Genomic DNA, 25,450 nt, shown 5'->3' with positions numbered 1-25,450 from the left:
TTAGATAGAATTGGGCTTCAGTGCCCCTCTCTGTAGTTGGCAATACGTTGATGGAACAGTTAGAGTTCCAGTGAAATTGTGAATCCGCTATTTCGTTTTTCAGTTCGCATGTATGCGCTATATCACTAGCTATTCCACCTTCTGTTTCGGAGCATTTTCATTTTTCTGATCCAACTGTGTATTACTTATGAATCCTCAGTATGCCATTTTGTTTTGAGCAAATTGTTATGAGAGAGTTCCAGTAGATTTCATGGGTGCTAATGCTCTTCAGCAGATGGTTCCGGCAAATGGCATCAATTCAAAACTTTTTTCTGAGAACTTGCGTGCAAGTGTATTTGATTAGCGATGTCATAGCATTCACGTATGTTAAAACCTTCTAGAATTTCATTAAACTGTGTTCTGCCGTATTGCTTTGCTCTGTCTGACCAATACAGCAACTACTGTTCACTGCAAAACACATTTTTGTGGAGTTTTTAAACAATAGATATTTCTAACCCCATTAAGGGCTGTGAATACACAGGCCTTGTAAAATGTTCTTGTTTTGTTCATATGTTGATCCCCAAGGTATTCTGAAAATCTATAGATATTCTTTTTCTGAAAATACGTGAACGATTTTTTTCTCTATTGACGTACCTATGCAAATATCCTTGAATGTTCTTAGAGTTTGATGTTGTTGAACGGATCCATTACACACGATTTTACTCGATTTCATTATTGCTCTGTTGTCTTTGTTTATTATTGGGAAATTGGATTTTTAGGAATTTTTTTACGGGATGAATAAGACAATTGTCCGTGGTCATATGTGCATTTATTTTGTTTAAATGTATTATATCATTGTTTTTGTTGAAATAATTGTGCTGTATTTTCTCAGTGATATCTTTCTCTTTGTATGTGTTGTAGAGTGAACAAAGCGCGTACATATAGTTGGCGCCGAATGTATAATCAGATGACTGTGATTCCGTTCGGTTAGATGGGAGCAAGGGGAAAAGCGAATGTATGTGAAACAGAGAAAGGGAATGCGGTGTGCATAGATGTCGCGGTCATGCAGTTGAATACATTCGGCTTCTACTGTGCTATCTTGTTCTTAGACAATGGCTTCACGTCGACGTGGTGTTGGAGTTGCGGCGGTTCAACGGAAGCAAGAAACTCAGGTGTGAATGTGCTTCATAATTTATTGTTTTGCTTCTCTACTTCTCAGTATTATTATGGTACCACTATAGGCGAAATTCAATGCCAAGGGTGAACAAATGGCGAGTGAGCAGCTACAGATGTTTTCAAAGCAATTGGAAGAATTCACAATGAGGTACCCTTTGCGGCAGAAAAGCCATCTTCTAAGTGGAGCTATTTCGAAATATGATTGCTGTTTTAGAACCTTTCGTATAGGTCTATTTAACACTACGGGAAATTTCATAGATGAAGGCGTATGCTATTAGTCCATATATTTTTTCTATATTTTATATTTTTTCCTGAAAGTCTTCTACTTCGACGAATTTTACAATCTATGGAATACCAGCCGTGTTTTTTTTTGTCGTCGTAGATGCTCATGAGGGGATAATGGGACGACATGCTATACGAATCATTTGGTTCAATTTCGAAGTTCCGTTTAGCCCGTCTTATCCTTAGTCAGCGTATACGTTGTATCGGTGTGATGCGTCGCGTTTCAGTGAGGGCGCGCACTGGCCACTCCATTGCGCGAAAAAACCTCGAAACTCTCTTATTCTTATTTTTCATGGCTTTCCGTCTTTTTTTTTTTGATAATAATTTGCGAATAGGACTACGCAGTCTTAAAGTTCCTTTCAATTAATCTCATTCTCATTTCTGATGCTAGGGCCCCTCTTAAGAAATCTAGCGATAAAATTTCTCCTGCTTTTCCTTGTGTGACTGTGCATTGTCGTGTAGACGCTGTAGAATTTCAAACTCTATCTTTAACACCAAGTATGCAAACTTTTCCGAAAAAATGAGGCAGAAATCCAGTTTCTACAAACCGAATTCACTGGGGAGATGTGCTGACATGATAAGAATTTATAAAATCAAGGAAGTAGTTATCTTGGTATTACGACTATGAGGGATGGCAGTCGTGCACAATCACACAAAAATATGGAACAAAAATTCAATCCCCTCGAACTAAGATCTTAGCGGCCTTCACCGAGAATGTGATGCGTCATGTATGTACACGTTTTACGCCGACTGTAAATGCATGTATCTATTCGGAAACATGGTGATTTCGCAAATAGTTATTATGTTTTAGGCTGGAGCAATTTGCCCACCGTCATCGTGACGAAATTCGAAAGAACTCGCAATTTCGACGTCATTTTCAGGAGATGTGTGCTAGCGTTGGCGTCGATCCGCTTGCTTGTAATTTACATCATCTCACTCACTGACATTTCACCATTTTCTCATATTATTCCTATGAATTCCAGCTGGAAAAGGATTTTGGGCAGAGAAACTTGGGGTTGGAGACTTCTACTATGAACTTGCTGTTCAGATAGTGGAGGTACAGTTTCGAACGTTAATATTTTTGCAGTTCAGTTTATTTCTACCCCTAGGTTTGTTTATCAACGAACCATATAAACGGCGGAATAATGACAGTAGAAGAAATAAGGAATCGCTTGATGCGCAGCAGATCTCGCACAAGAAAGGAAACTATTACAACGTGAGTTCTTCCTTGTTCAATTTTTTTTTCGTAATGAAGGCTTATTTATTTCCAGAGATGACATACTGCGTTCTGTTGACAAGCTGAAGGTGTTAGGTGGCGGATTTGAGCTAGTTCCGTTAGGCGGCGGGCGTTTTCTTGTGCAGTCTGTTCCTGGCGAACTAAGTATGGATCACTCTCGTGTTCTCCAACTTGCAGAAGATGCTGCTTATGTCACAAAGGAGTTGATTATTGATAGATTGAGGTGTGATATTAGCGTTCTAGTGCTTTCTATTTTGGTACTTGAGCGTGCTTCCTATTGTTCAGATGGGATGAACCGCGAGCACAAGCGGTGCTGGATCATCTTGTTAAAGAAGGCTTGGCATGGGTGGATGAGCAAGCAACAGATACAGTTCAGTACTGGGTACCATCTCTGTTTCTGCAACAGTACTGTCACTCCTCTAGTAGTACTAGTGTCTCTGAAAGCCTTCAAAGTATGAGTGTTTATTGATTAAGATTGATTTGAGCGCGGAATTGTCAAAGTGCTACCGTTCATATACATTTAAAGACAATCTCATTGTAGTCAACGTGTCTGTGAGCTTGCATTTGTTTTGTGATTATTCTGACCCATAATAATTTTTGCATCCAATCACAATATAATTTTACGTTAATAAACTTCTTATGACTTTACATTTGTGAATTACCGAATTAGTGTTTCACGTCCCATTATTTCAAAACAGAACTTACATCATTACTACTTTATGTCTCGCTTATTTTATTCACCTTCAGATGTCTGCCACTCGCATTCGCCCAGAGTACACTGGTCCGCCAGAGTTGGTATGAGGTTTTTCCAATCCATCATTTCAGTAATCTCTGTAGCAGTATCATTTTTACGTAACAATGCAGTTGTGCCTAGCGTGCCGCAATCCAGGGTAGTCTTGATTTGTAAAAATGCTATTTGTTCAATCTTTCAGTTTCTTTCAGTTTTGTTATTAGGTTATGCCATCGGGATTGGTATCTATTACCTTTAACTACGCAGATGCCCACTAGTAGCTGAATAAGCGCTTCGTTGACAGACCCAAATCTAAGTAACAACTTTCGAGACGTGGGTGATATTTGAGGTGTTTAAAATCAGATTTAAAAAAAAAACAAATTTATGCTTTAGAACATAACCTCCCACCACTAGCGTGAAACATTCACACATTTTCGTGCGCAACCATTAGTGGATAGTATTCTCTTCAGTGACAGTGTCTTTGTTCACTAGTTATTTCCCTCTTTGTCTCTGGTGATCCTTCAAAGTTACTTTCATATACGGCCGGGTGTAGTGCAGTCAGCAAGAGGTTCCGCCGTGTCTGCAGTATAGATAGGAGGTTCGAATCCGCCCTACTGCAAACCAAGCCTTTGATACCTCCGGGGCCGATAAATTGGTATCAAACTTGTCCGGGAGGATAAAACACTGACTTGGCACATCGGCTAGTCCCCGCCTAGCCACTGTATTGGCTAGTTACACGTTCATAAACCTCAAACGATTCTGAGTTGAAGTGAACGTGTGCCACATCCCAAGCGGATTGATTAATCCGGACAGTTTATCGTTTATTTTTGTATGATAGTGGAGGAAAAGAGTGGTAGCCGGGTCGAAACTGAAGCGTGGTGTATTTGCGTAAGCACTCGAAGTGACACGGTGAAGATAGCAGCGACGTCGAGGTTGGACCTCCGGTAGCTCCACGCGAGCTGATGCGGGTGGAGGAGCAAGAGTCCCAACTCAACTGCGGCGAGCTTTAGGTAGCTTTGATCCGACTATCCAGCTATGCAAAATGAGCTAAGAAAAAACAACTGCTTACATTATTACTGCATCGTGATATGATTGAAACTATGCGTAACGGTGCTTTTCATTACTTGAATATCAAGTTCAGGATATGATGAAGTTGTTGAAGATCGGAACAGAAGTTCTATCTTGTACTTTTTGATAAAGACACATACGTTGATTTCTAGCAACGAGACTGACTCTAATGATCCTTCAACATCGATCGTAAGACCTGTTATAAGCTGCGCAGGTGGCACTGGAGATAGGATGGCGTAGTTCACAAATCCTGTGTTGTAGTGGTTCAGCTGCTTGAAGTCGTACTAGCTCACTCAACTAATACCCGTATTTTTAACCACTTAAATAGCACACACTTTAATAATTCATGTGTAATGGAATCTTTCGATGTTACTGCAGTGTATACGAATACTTTCAATAATTTCGCTTTGCGGGTTGTTTTTGTGTTTTTAAGGACAGCATAACTCTAATGTGAAGTGGTGAGGTGTCCGGGGGAAAGGTTAATGATGGCGATGTAGGCTGAATCCCGGGTGGTTTCAATCATCGCTTCTTTATCGTCGTAATGAAACAGTGTGGAAATCGCCTTTTTTTTACGACGATTTCAATTGCAACGCGCCGCATCCATGTGTGGCGGTCCAAGATTAATGAGGTCTCCTCACCAGTCCATGCAAGTAAAAACAATGGATAGGCTGCTGAGGGGACCGGAATGTGTACATGAAGGCGCGTTCTAACGTACTTCTAGGAACTGAAGCGGTTCCGATCCGTTTTTTACGACGATTAGGGAGAGGTGAGGGAAACAACCCCGGATCCCGCAATGTGCAACCCCATTTCTAGCTTTTCCTGCGGATTCCCTCGCCACGTCAGATTCGTGGTATGCTATTCTTAGATGAACACCAGCGCTCAATTAACCTATGTGGTTTTTCCATGGAGGAGTCTCTGAAGTGGAGTCTCTGGTTGGTCAGATGGTCGGGGCAACTGATGTGCGCAAATCAGGTGTCTTGCTATGGACCACGGCTAGCACCAAAGCTCGCCATTGCTTTCATAACTAGAATTGAGGGCCGATTTTAGAAATACGCTCCTTGTTTTATTTTCTATACACTGACGACTGCTTTTCTGTTTGTTCCGATCAGACAAAGGTGAACAGCTGTTTCAAGATCCTAAATGGAAAGTAGGAACATACATAGTCTACCCAGGAAAAGCCTAACGGAAAGTGACTAACCTTCTTCAATGTCTAAGTGCGTATCTCAAACAGAACGCATTAGATGAAATTTTGCTGCAAACCCGTCAACAAGAATATGAAAATTTGCTGCCTCTTTCGCTTCTGTTTGCACTGGAAGAGAAGGCATAATTCAACTGAGGTTGTGAGAAAAATTGCGTTTAAGGCATCACTCCACGAATCTGAGGTGGTACGGACTTCAGGTGGAGTATTCTTATAAGGAATAGTAGATTATGGAGTGGAAAGTGATTCCGTCCATTTCTTCCTAATTGCCGTAAAAAACGGCCCAGAAGATACGGCTTCAGGCGTTCTCGCGCACCATTTTCTACAGGGAGTTCGACTGGAGCGCGCCAGCATTGTGCGGCGCCGCATTTTCCGGGCCGTTTTTTTACGGCATTTAGGAAGGACGGAATTACCCCCTTCTCCATAATCTACTATCCCTTATAAGAATACTCCACCTGAAATCTGTACCACCTCAGATTCGTGGGGTGATGCCTTTAAGAACGGCTACATGCCGATTTGGTCTGTGAGTAAAAGAGCACAACCCCAAAACAAGTATGCATAAAGTACCCTTTTGTATTTCGTCTATGTTCGATATGGCTAGCGTTGCTATTCGTCGAAGTCTGATGAAAGTTAATCTTGTTCAAATTCTTCATTCACTATTTTAGTGATATAGTGCTTACTGTGTTAGTATTTTAGTGCTTACATTACTTAATAGTCTACTTATCTTGAATAACTAGCGATTGTAGATCTCCCCGTGGCAGTCTTAAGGAGCGGCTCGTACTCAGTCTCTATGACTGTATTCGAGTCAAAGAACACCTTCAGCCAAAAGGAAGTCACGTGACTCCACTGCATTATATGGTCATAGGGTGCGGCGTCATAACGGAGAAGATCAAGATAAGATAACGAACATAAGATCAAGATATTGGCGTGCGAACATAGCATTGCGGTACGAAAAGCTCTGAAGGCGTTTTGGATTCACTCCTAGGGCCCAAAGATGAATAGCAGAAATCGCAAGTAAGAATGGCTCTGCATTACGCGGTAATTCGCTCCCTTTTCAAGAGTGATATTTGATTCCCCTAGTCACCTCATTACAGGTATCTACCAGTGGCAGGATAGCCATCCTATCCTAAGGTACGACATTCGTTTCTGCGAAATCTTCCAAAAGTCAACGTTATATGTTATTTGATATGTCTGATTAAACGGGTTAATGGAACTATAGATAAAGCAGAATTGACTAGAATGCCGGCATAAGAAAGGACAGCAGTAAATTAACGAAAAGCATTGTTGGAGGGCTTTCTTTCTGAAGCTGACCTTCTAAATCTTCTTTTCAGAGACTCATGCTCTTTTTGAGTGGTGTGTTTGTTCTTTCAATCGCTGCTGGATACTATTTCAGTACTACAACGAATCTGAAGCTTCCAAGTATGCCTCCAATTCGCACATTATCAAGATACAAACAGAAATGGCTGAGCGCGCCTTGGAACTGCTTGCTTTACCTGAAGAGAAATCGGCTTTTCTACTTGATATTGGTGTGGATATACATAACTTTAATGCTCCCTTTTTGCGTGTAGAACTTCGATGGTTTCTGTTTTTGGACTGCAGGTTCTGGGACTGGTATCAGCGGCGGAGTGCTCGCAAATTACGGTCATTCTTGGGTAGGGCTCGACGTAAGCAGACCTATGCTTAGTGCGTAACTTAGGTTTACTGTTCAACTTACTGCGATGTTCGAAGCTCTAGACTTATATTGTATCTAGAACTAGCAAGCGAAGACGATCAAGACAGAGAGAACTTGGGTGATTTTGTTTGGACAGACATGGGCACGGGCTTACCGTTTCGGCCCGGAACGTTTGACGGAGCTATCAGGTATGGTAGCAGTGATAATCATTCTCACTGTTTCCTGAAAATCTCAATTTAGTATATCAGCAGTGCAATGGTTGTGCCATGCGAATACCAAACATCAGAATCCAAAACGACGGCTACATCGGTTTTTCCAAACACTCTATGGTTGCCTTGTGAGTTTTCTCTTGATATCAATAAGCTCTAAATTGTTACAGAACCAGCTGGTTGTGTCCTTTCGTTTTGAAATGTAACACACATTAGAAATTGCACTGTGTGATGCTCTGCTTATAACTTCATGCAAAAAACAAACTTTGCATCTTTCTACGAGAATTCCGAGCAAAGTCTGCACATAATAATGACAAAAGACTGATTCTAAATTTTTGAGAAGATCAGGTTGAAGCAATCGTCCTGGCGGCTCTCGAACGTTATTGTTTGTTTTTGATAGTGCAGATTTTTTTCAGTTCAAGGTGTTTTCGTCACGATGGTCAGACTTGTTCATAAATACGGCGAGAAAAATCTGATCTTCCTCATATCCTTCGCGAATAAAGAAGCCATAGCGCAATCTCTGTAAGTTATCGATGCAAACGGAGATGACAGGCAGTCTCTCGAGCAGCTCAAGTAGGAACAGAACCGCATGTGATTCAGTTAGAGCAGAAACTTTGGTACCCTCTTTTGACTAGAAAACTGGGTTTCTCAGTAGAAAACAGTAGTCGGATGTTGATGCCTGGGCTAAATCTCGCTTCTTAGATATTTCTCTATTCAGATTCTTCAAAAAGCACATTTTCTTTGCTTCTCGTCACTGCACCTTTCGCGTAAAACTTTCAAAAAGCTTGGATCTCTTGGTCATTTTAATTCGTAGTTGTAATAAAAAAGACCGGTTTCAATAAGCTCTTTCCTGAAAATTTACAGTGCTTTAGATGAACTCGACATACATGGGTTAATCTTTAAAATTGCTTGGGGCGGGTGTAAACAGTGTGAATGTGGTCAATCGTGCTGAATCCTTTTCGATACCCTGCTTGCTCGCATGGCTGTCCTTCATCCAAGACTTTTTCAATCCTATTAAGAATCACTCTTGTAAAGGGTTTGTAGATGACGGACAGTAAGCAGATTGGGCGATAGTTGCCGATGTCATGTGGACCTCCCTTTTTATACAACAACACGGTCTTGCTGGTATTCCACTGTTTAGGAACCTTGCATTCCGACAGGTAACGTGTGAAGAGCCTCGCAAGGGTGTTGATGATTACTGGCGGAAGGTTCTTCAGGTGTTCTAATCTTATTCCGTCAGGACCGGGTGCCGTACTATTTCTTACCGACATGATAACATGTCGTATTTCGGACGGGAGAACCTCTGGAATGACATTTCCGTCTTCGCTCAGATGGTGAGGAGGCAAGTGGACATGGCTTTCGAAGAGATCAGAGTAGAAGTCGTAGATGATTTTCTCCATTCCCCTCCTTGATGCAATGGTTGTTCCCTTCGGGTTCCGGAGAGCAGTCATCCTCGTTTTGCGACTGGCGAAGTCTTGACGGGCTTAGCGGATGCTTTTCTCCGCCTCTGCAGCTTCAGCCAGTACTTCTGCTCTTTTCTCTTCAAGGTCTTCCTTTATCGCCACTCTGCAGAGCCTTGCGAGCTCGGACGTGAGTTCTTGGTTCCCTGCGGTTCGTGCTGCTCCACGCTGGCGTATCAGCTCAAGAGTTTCAAGAGTCAGGCGTCTCTTGGTGGTTTTAGAACTGTCAGCTTCGCGCAGTCGTGAAGGTGTTCAACGAGCCGGTCATATTCCTGGTCGATGTTGTCCATTGCGGAATCTTCCCAAAAGCCGGCTAACGAAGAGATCCCAGTTGATGATAGTTCTGGGATTTCTCCTTCTGACCTTGGCGGCTTTCTCTGCTCTCCTTGTGAAGGAAAATCTTCCTCGGAGGTGGCGATGGTCCGACCCCTATAGAACTTTGGTACAACAGCGACGTCCGTCAGGCAGAACCTTTTATTGACGATGATGTGGTCTATTTCAGTGCGGTGCCCTCCATTGGGTGACTCCCACGTCCAGCGTAGAGAGGATGGCGTCTGGAATTGCGAGTTCCCATGGATGGTCTTAGTCGTCATGATGAACTCGGAGAGCCTCTCTCCCTGACCTTTCCATTGTAGGCCGTGGGTCCCGATGTGAAGTCCCTCAGTCGTTCTTCTTGGGTCAACCTAGGCGTTGAAATCGCCAATTATGACTTTGTAAAAGGCATGATCTTCTCGGTAGAACTTGCTGGCGCTACCGTACCAGGCTTTCCTCCGGAATCAGGAGACTTTTCTATTACTTTTCTATTATGTGACATGTAAAAGAATTTCAAAACCCATGGGCAGGTTGCAAGCCTATAGTCCCATGAGTTTTTGGGAGAACTTCCGTCCTCCCGGAGTGGACATGTGGAGCTTATTTGTTGGAGGCGACTCCAAACTGCCTCCTTTGCACCTCCCAGTCACTTGATTGGGGGCTTTTGGCGGGGCGGACGTGCGAGATACAAGGATATCATGAGTCAGTCCTGGCTCAGCAGAAACAGGGAGTCCATCCCTTGAATCCACCCGCGTCTCTGGGCAAGCACAAGGTCGCTTTTGGTCTGCGATTAGCCCCCTATCCGCCACCCATGGACGCGCCACGTAGCCTCGCGACCAACCGGCTGTGATCCCTCTAGTAAGGGAGATCCGTGGATCATGACAATAATGCCAAAAATTCATGTAGTACATGTGCTAATCTGACACAGCTGGTTTCAAACGTAATAACTACAAACACCTACAAATAACTATGAAAGCCGCTCGTTTCAATTTCTATCCGTAGAGCTCAACAATCTTATCTTCCTTAACAAAACTTGCCAAATTGTAGAAGGTATGCACCAAAGAACAGTTTAGCCTTTCAGAGTGCTATCTTAAAAAGAATGTCAAACTAGACCCAAAAAAAAACATCACTTTGGTTTCTAAACAGCCTCTCCCTCTGCACAAGTTTCACGGACAAATTGAATAGAAATAAATAAATCGAAAATCAAAACGATCTGATCTGGTGCAGTTACGTAAACAGGTGCATTGGACGCAGCGCAGTGGAGCCAGCGGTTGCGATCGAGATTGAACAATCGCCGGTTTCTCTCGGGCTGCAGAAATGAGCGAAGCTAGCAAGTGTCACATCTCGATTACAGTCTCTAGCTCCACTGCGTTTTTTCCGAAGGCAGCCTCTTACACGCCGCTCCAGGTTTCAGGTTGTTTTGACCCGACCATAGGAGAGTGAATAATGTCTTTAAAGAACTAGTGTTCAGAAAAACCATTGAAAAAGAAGCTATATGGAAATTCTATGCATGCTGCATCGGTTTTTGGGAATAAAAAACTTTCTAATCTCAAGATCGGTGCCGATCCGTAGGCACAATAAAAGTGGATAAAGTGTCTGGCGTTAATCAATCCGCGTGGGACCCCACGTTCACTTCAATTCAGAGGTTCACGAACGTGTAACTGGCCTATAGGTGGATAGCCGATGTGTCTAGTCAGTGTTTTAACTCTCCCATACCTTGTCTGGTATCAATTTATCGACCCCGGAGGGATGTGAGCACTAGGGTGGATACGAACCTCTGATCGATCGTGCAGGAAGCGGAACCTCTAACCGCCTTATAGGCATAATAATGCGGATTAATTGGGTGAGTTTTATCGTGTAATCATCCTGCATTGCTTCCGTTTTCGGGTCCTTCACGATCCATTCGAGATCATACAGTGGGCGAGGTTGGCAAAACTTGGAGTTCTTAAATTGTAAATGTTCTGTGTATCTTCTGACTACTTGAACACTACTGGGAAATATGTGTTTCGGGTTACAAACTTAATATGATTGAACAAAAGTGGAAAAGAGCAACAGAAACTTTTGCTTTCTGTTTTCAGTTGCTTTAACTAGGAAACAATGAAGAGGTGTTTGTGGAACAAAACTCTTGTCAAGTGTTTCCTTTTCTTTTTTTCTAAACAAATAAAATGAAAGAGAGAGAAGCAGAAAAGGATGGCTCGTTTGTTTATAATCAAGGTGATTTTAGGATAGAGGGACGCGAGCGGTCTTCCAGTTCTATCCAGAAAATGAACACCAATCCGCCTTAATAATGTCTCAAGCAATCAAAGCTGGATTTAATGGTGGTCTGGTTGTCGACTACCCGAACAGCGCGAAAGCGAAAAAGTAAGCCCTCCGAATTCCTTGAGTTATTGATGTAGATCTCTTCGAGATATGAAGAATTCGAGATATCTGGAGCACTAAGAGTTATTGAGGGTCAGCAGCTCTACGAAAACGCTGCGATAAAATTACTTACATGCCCTCAAAAAATGAAGGGGATGTACTGTGCCGTAGTAAATTTCATTTTGCTAATATGTTGGTAACTTGTTTAAAGGTGGTGTTTGCAGAAATTCCACTACTTTGTGGGGGCTAATAAGTTATTCTCTTGGTCGTGTCTTCAAACATGTTGTTCTTAGTAATGTCTACAACTAACTATGAAAAACCGAGTATTGGCGATTTGATCAGACAATGCGCATGCCGTACGCTCGTCTCTAACTTACTGATTGCTGTGGCATGAACGAACAGCAATGGGAAGTCCCAGGGTCGGTACTCAGAAAGATTTCGATGAATTGACCGAGGAAATTTTAAAATCTCGGCAACTAAACCTTTTTGATGCGAAGCAGTAGTCTCCCTACAACAAAGAATGGAAGAATGCTAGAAAAGTTTTTGAGCTCTACCTCAAACTTGATGTTTTAAATTCTGGGATTTGTGAAGAGATGGGAAAGATTAAGTTGCATTTTCTCACTAACTATACTATTTAATACTCGTGAACAGTATGCACTTTCTACTGATTGGAAGATCTCAGTCTGAAAACTCCCGCGAAATTTGTTTTCGGAGACGGAGACAAATCGTAAAGCAGTAGTATGTGATGTCTCCACTTGTTTGACATCCGGTACATGAAATTTTCACACCTTTTTCGGTTAAGTACTCACTGTCTGTTGACTGCATGAGAAACAGTCAACAGGAATAGCTGGAATTTCGTTGCTTGTTTTGCTGGGAGCTCAATTGCTGTCTTCTCAAAATTGGTATCTGTTAAAGGAACACTCTGGCTTGTTATGTTTTTTCTTCGCTTATTTCTGCATCATAGAATGTACCATGTCAAGGACGCTGGTTTCCAGAAAATGATCATCGTCGCGCTTAAACCGGTCGGGATAAAGGTTGTCCTGAGAAATTCTCCTCTTTGTTTGTTCTTTCTAATTAATTACTTTCCCCAAAGTGTCTTTGCTGGTTGCGGATGGTTGGATCTCTGCGGGATTTTACCCCTTAGACATTTTAGTCTCCTATTTCATTCATGTGTTTTCGTTATTGATTGTGCCATCGATAGAAAATTTTTGCCAGGCTTGCGTTTTTTTCTGAGCCGTTTGTAGCTTATGTCTTTTTCCTTTTTTTCTCTGTGTGAAGTTTTTTGAACGTATAGATGTGTTTGGGCTCTAAAAGGCAAGGTATCAAGAAAATCACGATATTGGGATCATTGAGTAAATAGGTAAGGGTAAGGGTTTAGTTCACGGATATGAGCGTGATAAAGCTCAACTTTTGAAAATATGGTGTGGGAGATAGGCTTGATTGCGCCCTTAATCACGTTATATTCGTGAACTACTCTACTGTCCCGTATCCTCGTGAAAAGATCTTAACAACGTCAATTTAGTGATATGCTGCCTTTAAAATGTTGAGTAATGTGCATCTGATCTCCAGTTGTTCACGACAGGTGATTAAGTTTCTGTTTCACCTTCTATCTCAGGTTTGTCATCTGTGAATAAACTATCCAGGCGTAGGGTTCATTTTTCGATTTTTTTGTAGACTTGATAGAGAGGAGAAGTAGGTGTGGTTCAAGCTACTGGCCGCGAACGGGGTAGCCTTACTCGTCTATGATGTCTGGCAGAAAGCGAGAGTCCCGCACCCGCTCTCGTGACTGCACCAGGCTTTACGTCGTTTTGAAACAACTATATCAGTATGTTTTTGCCAGCTATTCCAAATTTTTATTTTGTTTAGGTTTTTGGTGAAGAGGGTTGCAAAATTGTGAAAGTGCACATTCAAGATGTCATGACGTTTGGGGCAGTGTTCGTGCATTTCGACTCTGGAAATGACAGCGAATGCAGCGACCCATTTACTATGCCGTTTTCGCTGCTCAGTTACACAACGTTAATTAAACACTCCAAAACAGTTTTCCCGCGTTGAACTTTTTATGAACAAGTAACTCAAGCAAGCGATCATCGTTGGTCGCAGTTATCCATGAACTCGCCAAAGTTGTAGAAATGAGTGCTAGTAGGGCATTAACGAGAACGAAGAATAGTCCAAATTGAACGGAAATATAAAGATTAAAGAGCAGCCATTCTGGACAGTCCACGTGTATCGTTATGATATCTGGTTTTTTTCAACGTGAACATACATAAACTCGAACTTCTATGATTGTTGATGCATTAATTTTTTGTAACAAAGTTGTGCTTAAAGGCATCACCTCACGAATCTGAAGTGGTACGGATTTCAGGTGGGGTATTCGTATACGGGATAGTAGATTATGGAGAGGCGTCTGATTCCGCCCATTTCTTCCTACCGTAAAAAACGGTCCGGAAGCGGCGCATGTAGAAGGCTGGTGCGCTCCAATCAAACTCAGTGTAGAAAATAGTGCGCCAGAACGCCTGAAGCCGCATCTTCAGTGCCGTTTTCTACGGCATTCAGAAGAAATGAACGGAATCATCCTTCTCTCAATAATCTACGATCCCGTATACGAATACTCCACATGAAATCCGCACCACCACAGATTCGTGGTATGTTGCCTTTAACTAGTTGATTCACGTTGTGAAGCTCGCATACAAAATGCAGGCGGGAGGCAACAAACGCCGAACCGTCGCCATGACATGAATGCAGAACCGCTAGATCAGGTGTGCATTTCAAACTTTGCATCTGCAAAATTTATGTGGGTGGGGGTGTGGGCTTTGGTGAAGAACTTAATATAAAACTTTATAAAACTTAACTTAGTACTTAATGTCTCTGCGGCAAATAATTTCAATTGAATTTCATAGAACTGCTTGAAACTACACTTTCCGACAAGAACTTTGAGGAAGAAAAACTTTAGTACAGAGCTGAGCAAGATGACGTTTTTCGTTTCAATACAAATGCTTTTTGTTGCAGAGTTTATTTGGTGTTGATGACTGGAGGAATCGCGCAATTGCCCAAGGCGCTCACAGGTGAAGAATCGATGGAACACCAGACTCACGTTGAGAATACCGGAAGGTATACATTGCTTAATTAACAGTAGAACGACCGCAATCTTCACAATTTCATTGCAGGGTGTTTGCAGTGATACGAAAACATGAGAAAAAGCCGTCCAAAGGCACAAAAGAGTGGATCAATAAGAAAAGAGAGCGAATGCTCAAGCAGGGGAGGTGCGGACTTTTGGTATTTGTACGTTTGGGATTTTGCCAAACTTGGGTACAACGTGGTTCTAATGTACGACTGCGTGTCTAAAAATACGATCATATTATGTTAAGTACTAGTCTTCTGTGTAACCTTCCGGTAAATGTCGTGTAGATGTTTTTAAGCTCTACAAAAACATCTACACTAGGCGTAAAACGTGTTGTAAAGGGTTGACATGACGTATCCTCCGTGAAGTTGTGCACCGAATTCACTGCACGGTATGATAGAAAATTTTTTCTCATATCTTTTTTTCCTTTTATGACTTCCATTTTCTCAATGCATTGCATGAATAGTAGTACGTATTGCATGAATAGGATTACGTACCTAACACATTGACGACAATACGACCCACCGGTGGGTCGTATTCTTTTTTATTGTCTGTTTTTCTGCCCATTTAGACTGGCCGCAGAGTTCAGAGCCGCGCGGGCGCGCCGTTTGGCGGCTGTGCGTTTTGGTGCTTATTGACTCACATTCACAACAGTGCGCTCAATAAACACCAATACCGCAAAGCCGCCAAAACGCGCGGCTCTGAACTCTGTGGGCAGCCTTACTATCTTCTTCACATATTTCTAAGAAAGCATTACTAGTAACATTGTTTATGTATTTATGCTTATTGAAACAGGCAACGCACGTATGTTTATAAGAGTATAACAGTCGTCAAAGTTCTCTGCTCTTTTTTTCAGCCATTTTAGTCAGTAGAAAAACCGAAGAAACAAGAGTGCTATAGAAGTAGTAAATGTAGAAATAAGTTGTCGGAAACCATATCACAAAATATTAAGTCAGTAACAAGAAAATGTAACATGTGGAAAAGCTGTCACATGGGACAATCACCTGATCTACGGGCGATTAAAAAGCGCGTTATCGTCAATGTGTTAGAAAAAACTCTTTTCCATTAATCTTCAAGCCCTCTCTTCTTGGAATCTCGGCATTGAGAGGTGTATTTATGTTTTCTTGTTATGCTAGCGAGATTTAGCTGAAACTTTATTATTGCCCTGACGTTTCAACAAACTCGTCTTTATCAAAGGCCTAATCCTTCCTAGAAGAGATCTAGCTATGCACACTCACACAAACCGCAGAACAAAAATAGAGTTTCCTGGAAACTGAATTCTTAAAGACGATACTCTGGGATCATGAGAAACCACTGAACTAGAGAGGGTTTTCTTAACTCTACGACTGCAGAAAATGGAATCGTGCACAATTACATACGTAAAAAGATAGGACAGAAATTAAATTCCTTCAAATAAGGACTTAAGAACCGCTCTAGGAGCAGAGCAAATGATAAGGCTGATGAAAAAGGACTTCACTAATGCAATAAAGTTCTATTCATGCTCTATCATGCGAAAATAAATTGAAAAATCATTGAAAACAAAAGTAGCGAGGGCCCAGTGCGCACCTTCGCAGAAAATCTGTCGCGTCACTCTTACAGCACGTTTCACGGCGATTGTAGTACCGCTTTGTTAAAGGCTAATTTATTTTAGAACCGTACGACACGAGTCGAAGTACTCCGGAAGAAAGAGGAAGCAGAAATTCTAGTCTTCTTTTTTTCATTTGTTACGGTCATATATGTGCCACTACTTTGTTGAATTTGATTTGTTGAACTTTTGAAAACTGCAATGGTGTTATCCCTTTCGCTTCATTAATTAAATGAGATGTTTCCAGGTGGTTTATTCAGTTCAGCTCTGATTTTCCTAGACAGAAATGCTTGTTTTCTTCACAAGTAGTGTTCTGGATGCTGGAGTAGAGCATATCGCTTCCTATCGTCTGATGCTAGTTTTCCGAGTACTGGACAGCAGATCGACACCAAACTACATACTGACGATGCTGCATACGCCCAGCCCACTCTGAAATAGTGGAAGAGGTTAACGCTTACGTGATTCAATTCCTGCATGAGCATAAGTTATTCAGAGACTGCATAAGGATGCGTAACGGCAGATCAAACTGCGTCGTTAATGCCCAGTGAAATTGCACCTACAATACGGGAATAACACTCTTGGCCCAACCTGCACACTGAAGAACGGAGTAGTTGTGAAACTGTACAACCAATGTCCTGCATGTTTATTGGGACCACAAATGAACAGAGACCCATGAATATGGCTGAAAAGAACGAGACGCAGATATGTAAATGTGAGCTTTAAGGAAGTCGAAAAGATGCAGTAGTTTCGCTTTTTTAAATTACGCATATGTAAACATGAACTTGGATTTTGCACTGCCGAGCGAACCTTATTTGTCCAACGATTCACCAAAAAATGTTTGTCAAAAAAAAAGAACAGTTATATTGTATTAGAGGTGACAATGGTGGAGAGTATTTGTTCAGTCGGAGATTCCAATACGCACTCTGTGCCATAAGAAGAAGAAAGAAAGGACAGGTCCAATTCCGTCGAACTTTATAACTCAACTATGTGTGCTTTTTGCACATTTGTGTGTGCTGGATTGTCAGGTCATTTTCCTGCTACAGAGGTGAAAAGTCCCCGCACAAGAACCTTTTCCTACGTCCAGGATGCTATCATGGACAACGGCTACCAGGGTTTGGGTGACCAACCTAATCCAGGACGAACAAGTCAGGTATTGAGAATGTTTGGATTTTTTAAATTCAAACATCCTATTGGTTCGTGGTATACTGTCATTTTTGAAAACAGGCGTTAGAAATGAAAATGAGTGAGGCTGGTTGTTCGAGGTGTCCTTGTTTATTTTAACAGTGCAGGGAGGCGTTGCCGTTAGTTTGAAAACTTTTTTTCCAGTAGAATGCGTCCCAAATGTAAGTTTCATACGGCGAAAGGATGGCGGCGTGATTGCACCCTTTTTGTCTGCCGCGAAGACGCTCCCCTTTATTCCAAATCTTTGCGCAACACGAGAAATGGAAAGGATTACTAGATTCAATTAAGCGAACATCGGCTTTTCCTGAGGGATTTCGTGAGGCAGTGCCAGAATACGGTATCCTTTCGCATAGCTCACTAATTAGGAAAGGATTGATGAGAAGGGCAGGCGGCTGTGAGCGACGAGGTAGCGAAGTAAAGTGGCAAACTTATTGACGACAGCACTTTACCATACCAACTACCAAATGGGAACTCAAGAAGTTAGTCACATTTCTTTTTTTCGACGGAGCTGAATTGGATTCTGTCGGATTGGGGCTCAAGATGTGAAACACCGAATATGCACCAGCTGCTAGTTACAACAAAACTACGATAGTGCGTGCTCAACTGTTGCTTATAGAAAAAGACGTGTGATGTGATGACAGTTGGTTGCTCTTTTGACTAGTTTATTTCATTTCACTCAGAATTTTCATTTCCTCGCTTTTGCATCTCCTTTCATCAACCTCTTCAAAAAAAAAAACTTTTATCTTCGAAAAAACTTCGCAAAAACTTCCTGGCAAAAAAGGCTTTGATGACAAATACATCAGAGTTCTATTATCAATCCTCTCCATCATCTAATCTATTATCAATCGAGCTCTATCAAAGAGCTCGATTCTAGCAACAAGAAAGATTTTTTTGTATTAGGATTAAATATCCGCATTCGAAGTTTTCAATATGATTAAGGAGAGATGTGCGACTAGCTGGAAGTTCCGTTTTCTAAAAATGTTGTCCGGTATTTTGTGAGCTCTTATTAAAAGTACGGCACTCTTAGCTTGTGCGAAGACGAGTTTCGTTTCTGAATGAAATATTACACTGGTCCTTTGCTGTTCCGTTTACTGTGCTTGTCTTATTCACCTCCCACTTTCCTCACAAAACTGATCACTAATAGTGTGCGAATGAGGAATTCAGGAAATGTGTTAGGTGCTTAAAGGAAAGTTGTTGCACGTGGTTTCCATGATGTAAGAGGACTCGCTTACCAGCCGTGATTTGTAGATGAGCGATAGCTCGTAGAGGACTGGAAGTTGCAGAACAGAATGTTACAGGAACGAGAGCAATGGTGGAGAGCAGGAACAACAAGGCACCGACGGCATGCAGGAGGAACGGCATCAGCGCTGTCACCTCCCGTAGTTCGCAACCCCAAACGGTGCAGAGTGCGAACAAACCCTAAAAAGAGCTGGGTTATCAACTTGTCCCAACACGGATTTCCTTTTCACCTGGATCCTGTCTGTGTTCACGATCCATTCAGGTTGTGTGGTAACGAGAAGTTGCGTGATCGAAATTGCAGCTGACATTGCCAACCATACGTACATTAGCATTTTGCGGACTGTAGAGAAAGGGAACGGATAAAAACTCCAAAATATTAGGAGTAGGAGAATTTCGCAGCAGGGATGGTCAACTGCTCGAGAGGTTATTCATTGCAGAAGATAGCATCTGGACAACGGTCGTTGAGTCATAGGACAGCGCGTCAAGCGAGAATCCCCGGGGATTAAATCATGCGAAATCCGAATTTATTAGAGGTCTTGTGAGACAACTGCGCCAACGCAAATGTTGCTAACAGCAAAATCGGCATGCGCAAGCAAAATGGAGTTTTCTGGATTTTTTCCTTTCGCTAAGTTCTACTAACAACTTCAACGCCATAGCGATAGCATGCATTTTATTTTTTAATGTAAATTTTACTTGCCATTAATGCGCTAGATAGGATAAGCCCAGTTTCCTCCACAAGAAGTTGCATGAAATTGTATATTATTTCAAAGTGATCAGTGTGTTAAAATGGAAACTTTTTGCACTTTGATTCCATTTCTACGATACCACAGATGACGTTTTGATATCAAATTCCTTTATTGTGTCAAATTTAGCTTCGCGTCAATTTTGCATCTAAAGGAATTCGAGCAATTCTAAATGACGAAGACGCGAACATTTTCACCAGAAAATTCGCTACTTGCTCCACATTTTTTTTGTAATATTAATTTGACAGTGAATCAAGAAGTAGCTTATTAAGTTCCGTGTGTAGATTTCCTTCTACCGTGTCACTCAAAAGGGAGAAAGTTTTAAATGTTCATACTAAATACACTATGAGGAAACATATTTACAACAGGACAGACTGTTGGTAAACAAAAGTTCAGAAACAGACTTAGAGGCAGCATAATTATCGCATATCGGCGCTGCTTGTGCTTGATTCAATTGCAGATAGTTCTCGCAGAAAAGGTAAATAAGTCGGAATTTCTCACAAAAGCAACCGCACTGCATTCCTAACGAGCACAGATCAGTGCACTTGGATTGAAATTCAGACTTCAATGTTCGAACTCGCAAAATCCTTGTGTTTATTTTAATGTTCAGAAACCCTCTGGGCAAAGTTTGTTGCAAAATTAACTCGATTAGACCATATTGCGTGTTGCGAACATCACTTGCGGACTCGTCTATCCCTAGAGGCGACCGGAACATTCCTTGTGTAGGTAGCCCCTCGGATGTCTCCCCCTATTCTACCACATCACCAAACTTAATGAAAGGCAATTTGGGTCACGATGCTGCAGCAATCTAAATCATCTACGGAAGATTAGTTGTGAAAGCGTCAAAGTGCGAATGAACGGGGAGCTATGCTGACATCTGCACGCAATGTACGTTCTACAACTGATGTCGTCGAAAAGGAAACGTCAAGACTTGCGCATTTTCTCCATTCTTCGTTAAATAAGTTAACGCGCTTTGGTACCGTTCCGTCGCTGGCGCTAAAGCGAGTTAGCCGCAAACGAACACGAGAAAAATGAAATTGTACATCTCATGAGAGGAATCATTCAAATCTCACTTCCCCTTTGTCATCATAAGGAATTCAGTGGAAGAGTTTGATTCTGGATCGGTATAATGCCTTTGACATTTCGCCGCTGGACAGTTTCATCAGTTCTGGATTCATCTCATGTACACTAAGGCAGTGTTAAAATAATCGCACAAGATACAAAAGATACAGGGAGCAAATCAAATATTTTCGTAAATATTAATGATGGAGAATGATCTACAGGATGAATTTAAGTGACCGCATTGGAAAAATCTATTGTTCTGCTTCTTGTTGCTGCCATCACGTCTTCACTGTTTGGTTCAATACTAACCAAATTCAACCAAGTCTTTCATCGATCCGAGATCAATGAGCACCAGATTGAGATACCAAAGTACCAGATTTGTCTGGGAAGATAGGGATACTGGCTTGATGCATCGGCTGCACCCCGCTACTCATAGCACAAGCCTCAGAAGCGCTCTCTGACCACTTCGATTCCGAGTTGATGTCGGACACGTTGGTTCACCCGTAGGTAATTGATCAACGACGAGCGATTTTTCTTTGGAGTTGGTGACATAATCTGAGGATGAGTGTGATTAGTCAGAGGAGTGAAGTCGTATCTCAGAATTCGGCAATCCCAGTCCGCTTGAACAGTTGCGATTATTATGAACCATCCCTACTTCGTGACTAATGTTTGGCGCCATCAAATCTTGTACCTTCGACTGGTTAAGAACATTTTGCAATTGTAACAAGTGGAGTGGTCACTGCGAGATTCCTACGTCATACGAAGCGACGCAAAACACTTGCTTGGAATTAAAAGATAAACTGCGCGGCGTTGATCGATCCGTACGGGATGTGCCTGCGCGTCCTACTGTAATTCAGAGTCGTTTGAGGTGTAAGGATGTGTGTAGTCTTGCAGTTGCCGAAGTTATCCAACGTCTTTTCATTTTGCTAGGCAAATGTGGCAAATTCATTGTACTGGGAGAGGGGAAAAGCTTGGTTTGCACTAAGACGGTTCTGAACCATCGATTGTGAAGTCATACCCGAACTTCCGTCGACTGCACTATGTATACCCGCCCTTCTTCTGTTGGGGTTATGTTGCGATATTCAGTTGCCCTAAGACAAAGGTCGAAGACGGACCATAGAAGGCGAATCGAAGTGGGAAGGAAAAGAAGAGCGCAACCTAATATGACTCATAAAATGAGAAGTATGAAACAGTGCATTTCCTTTCCATTTCCTCGATCATCGGCATAATCGTGGTGATGTGTTTATCGCTTATCCGCCGTTATGACTCTAAAACTAGGTAGTTGGCCTGAGGACGAAATTTTAGGATCCATAGTGTCAAACGCAGCTGATCAAGCTTAAAGGCATCATCCCACGAATCTGAGGTAGTGCAGATATCAGGTGGAGTATTCGTATACGGGATGGGAGACTACGGAGAGGGGGGTGATTCCGTCCATTTCTTCCTAATTGCCGTAAAAAACGGCCGGGAAGATGCGGCGCCGCACAAGACTGGCGCGCTCCAATCGAACCTCTTGTGCAAAATGGTGCGCCAAAACGAATGAAGCCGTATCTTCCGGGCCGTTTTTTACGGCAATTAGGAAGAAATGGACGGAATCACCCCCCTCTCCGTAGTCTCCCATCCCGTATACGAATACTCCACCTGAAATCTGCACCACCTCAGATTCGTGGGGTGATGCCTTTAACTACAGCCGTAAAAGACAAGGGAATGCACCGTCCACGATTTACGGTAGTGCAACCATGATGAGGACAATCTCAAACGGGGGAAATCGATGGTCGTCGCTAGGGTCATTTTCCTTTTCTACATTTTCTCTTTCACGCTTCCGAACTCTGGCAATAGTATTTTACTCGTACGCATTTCGATTATCGTCTGGATGTTTCGGTGTAGTCGACTTATCTTCACCTTCCATCGTTGGTTCTTCCTTTGTAGTAACTTTATAAATCAGAACTCTTATTCCGGAACGGCATATTGTTGGCATTTCGTTTCTCTTTTGCCTGTCAGCGTTACCATTCTATAGAGGCTCCAGGTTCCCATGACTGGTAATGGATACTGACTGCAGAGTTTGGAATCCGCGCCGAAAAATAATGGATCCAAACAGTCGCCTTATTTCTTTCGAGGATTGATAACCGTTTGAACTCATGTTCTAGTTGCCAAAATCTAGAACTGCAACAACAAAATACGATATGGAAAAAAAAGTATTTTCTAGTTCGCCGACGCTCTCCTTACCTCTCTGCCCCTGCTCCCCCTCTTCTTCCGGTCTTCGATGATCCACAGTTTTTTGAGGTGAAACCAGCCATGATTGGACCATCAAAGCTTTGGTTCGTCGGACCGGAAATCCTGGGACATTCATGCCCCGGGAATATTCTTATAAATTCACACTCTCAGCAATGTCTTTGAAGTTCGTGATTGTGGCGCAAAGAAGTAGAAAGCTGCAGGGTGAGATTGAGCACAGACTTCCCTTTTTCTGTGCAAGAACCCAATCTCATTGCTGGAATAATGGTGATAAATGGGATGTAAATGAGTGCTAATGCGTTCGGAACTGCAGCGGGAAATCGGAGGGCAAGATGTAAAGATTCACATGATCTCATCACTTGTACTGAGTTACGTAATGCGATTCTCTCAGCTGCATAAATGCAAATACAAGGAGAATGCGTCGAAGTTGGACTTTGAAAGTCGCTCTGAAAAATTGAAAAGAATTGTGCAAAAAAGACGGCAACACATACGTCTTAGATCTAGAATGTTTTGTTTATCTTGATTTTGAAAAATAGGAGGAGTATAGAGTAGAATAAGTAAAGATGTGTGAAACCCATCATCTACGGAATGACCCGTTGTATTTCCACTATTATTTATTATTTCGCTATTTGTTATAGAACGCTCTATTTGCTCTGTCGTTGATTATATTTCTATTATTTATAGAATGACTCATTCATTATATTTCCTGTATTATCTATTGTTTCTCCATCATTACTCCCATTACTTTACTTCATTTCAGAATAGCAGACTGAGGACGCAAAAAGTGAGGGCTGGAAAGCGCGCATTTAAGCGGTTCACAAAAATGAATTATTAGAAGACTTTTATTTTTTTGTTAGTCCCAAGTAGCACCTTTTATACTTCGTTAGAGCTTCTTCTACACATGTGACATCCTTCATAAAATGGATGTCTAGGCTAATACAACCTGGAGAAGTTATAACTGCTTCGGAATTTCTACCTATAATGAATGAATGAGTTTTAGATTCTGAACGAAGGCACCGAGACGAGATCCTGAATAAATCAATCGAGTTGGTTCCCTCCATTTTCGTCGTTAGTCTTCATGCATTCTGGACATTCTAGATACTCCCCATCCATAACAATTTATCTCCTTCTTCTTGAGCATGAAGATTGCTTGACTGGCTGGAATCCATTATCTAATCATCTATTGCTCAGAGATTCTGCGAAGGCGCGAAGAATCATGGAGAGCTCTCTTTTATATGCATGTCTGTGTAGTTCTAGTCTTTTTTCCGGACCAACTATTCTTACGAGAGAACTTTTGCTACATATCGCCTTTAGATTAGCTTCCATTTATTACTTAGTTATTTCATTTAAATGCACACAGATGCATGAACAGGAACATAAAGAGCGTTAACAAAGGTGAATCCACCCAGATTCTCCCATCCTGAACAGCTCTGATGAGCCAATGCTCATGCAGTGTAACGTCACGTGCGAGCGAAACCGCGTGCACGCCTCACCGCACCCACGACTGGACCGAAACTCGTCCGTTCCTTCTCATACATTCTCATTCTCAAAACTTTGTTGTCTTTGAAAGCAAGTAATAAATGTGTGAATAATTCCTCACAAGGAAGGAAGGAGTAGAAATTGCATTTGTAACCATGAAGCGCCTAGATCATCTTTTCGCTAATTCCAGGTAATTTGGCTTAGTGTAGGAATGGTCTGCGCTGCAAGTGGGTCAAAAATGGTCTCACAACTGCTGTTGTGGCGGTCGCGGATGAGCTCGAGCCCTCGTAAGCTCCGATAGGCCTGCAGGGAAGAGCAATTCCTCGTCCGTTTCCTTCCTTAACGCCACTGTGAGATCCGGTTGAGGCATTGAACCCCAAAAAGGATCGCTTTGATTTCACTGTCTACGCCCACTCGATTGTAATAGCAGAACACGGAGTTCGGACTAATTCACTAAAATCCACTCATGAAGAAACTCTGGGAAAATGTGTAACATTCCCTTCGCATCTAAGAATGGCACCAATATAAATCTTCGTTAGGGCAGCGTATCACGACAACGACGATGTTGGGATACGCTGGAACCCGAAATTATAGCTCGCAGAACTTTAGAAGCGTTTTGGATAAATGCAAAAGGTCCAAAAATGAATAGAAAGGAAGAGTGCTTAGCCGTGACCAACGAGCTGGCTCTGTATCAAGACCTTTGCGGGTTTGATCTACGGGGTCATATGCGGGTCGCATCCTAATTAGTATCAGCGGAGCGATAGCACCACGCGGATATCCGCTAACATCACGGCAACGCGGCTACTAAGGTAGGCACAACGATTTGGGCTTTTTTGGTTTTTGTTTCCGGGTGTAATATCCTAGGGAATGATGACTTGTTCTGGGTGAGGCATTTGAGAGGATATATTGCAAATGTTCTTACTTTCCAGGCTCTGACGAAGGCGACAACGCCGAAACGTTAGCCGTAATAAATTTGTTAACAATCTTGGCTGTTGCTTAAATTCGACTATCAACACGATGTTGGGATATCTCATCGACAATATAGGTTCCAGGGCGTAGATTAAGAATACCAGCGCTCAGTTTACGTCCAGTTCCCCCTAATCGTCCTGAAAAACGGCGCAGGAGACGATTTGCG

At 42.2% G+C, this 25,450-nt stretch overlaps 3 protein-coding genes across 3 annotated transcripts; 1 reads left to right on the top strand and 2 right to left on the bottom strand.

Annotated features, from left to right (window-relative positions):
• Window positions 1-1,091: 1,091 nt before the first annotated feature.
• RB195_010072 (uncharacterized protein) lies at window positions 1,092-16,502 on the top strand (the record flags this gene model as incomplete). Its single annotated transcript, XM_064190909.1, has 16 exons — window positions 1,092-1,151; window positions 1,221-1,303; window positions 2,249-2,355; window positions 2,421-2,494; window positions 2,547-2,653; window positions 2,709-2,897; window positions 2,960-3,044; window positions 3,422-3,469; window positions 7,064-7,196; window positions 7,270-7,353; window positions 7,422-7,530; window positions 7,583-7,679; window positions 11,545-11,681; window positions 14,685-14,786; window positions 14,843-14,938; window positions 16,448-16,502. 16 exons carry the CDS (start codon window positions 1,092-1,094, stop codon window positions 16,500-16,502), a joined length of 1,566 nt encoding a protein of 521 aa, XP_064048492.1.
• A 178-nt stretch (window positions 16,503-16,680) lies between these two features.
• RB195_010071 (uncharacterized protein) lies at window positions 16,681-19,134 on the bottom strand (the record flags this gene model as incomplete). Its single annotated transcript, XM_064190908.1, has 4 exons — window positions 16,681-16,810; window positions 16,970-17,063; window positions 18,796-18,982; window positions 19,033-19,134. 4 exons carry the CDS (start codon window positions 19,132-19,134, stop codon window positions 16,681-16,683), a joined length of 513 nt encoding a protein of 170 aa, XP_064048491.1.
• Window positions 19,135-23,191: 4,057 nt separating this feature from the next.
• Window positions 23,192-24,685, bottom strand: RB195_010070 (uncharacterized protein; the record flags this gene model as incomplete). Its single annotated transcript, XM_064190907.1, has 2 exons — window positions 23,192-23,282; window positions 24,564-24,685. 2 exons carry the CDS (start codon window positions 24,683-24,685, stop codon window positions 23,192-23,194), a joined length of 213 nt encoding a protein of 70 aa, XP_064048490.1.
• Between the last annotated feature and the right edge of the window lie 765 nt (window positions 24,686-25,450).

This window comes from Necator americanus, chromosome III, assembly GCF_031761385.1.
Source record: "Necator americanus strain Aroian chromosome III, whole genome shotgun sequence".
Lineage (NCBI taxonomy): Eukaryota > Metazoa > Nematoda > Chromadorea > Rhabditida > Ancylostomatidae > Necator > Necator americanus.
Note: the sequence above shows the minus strand (reverse complement) of the source record. Positions and strands in the feature narration are given on the sequence as shown.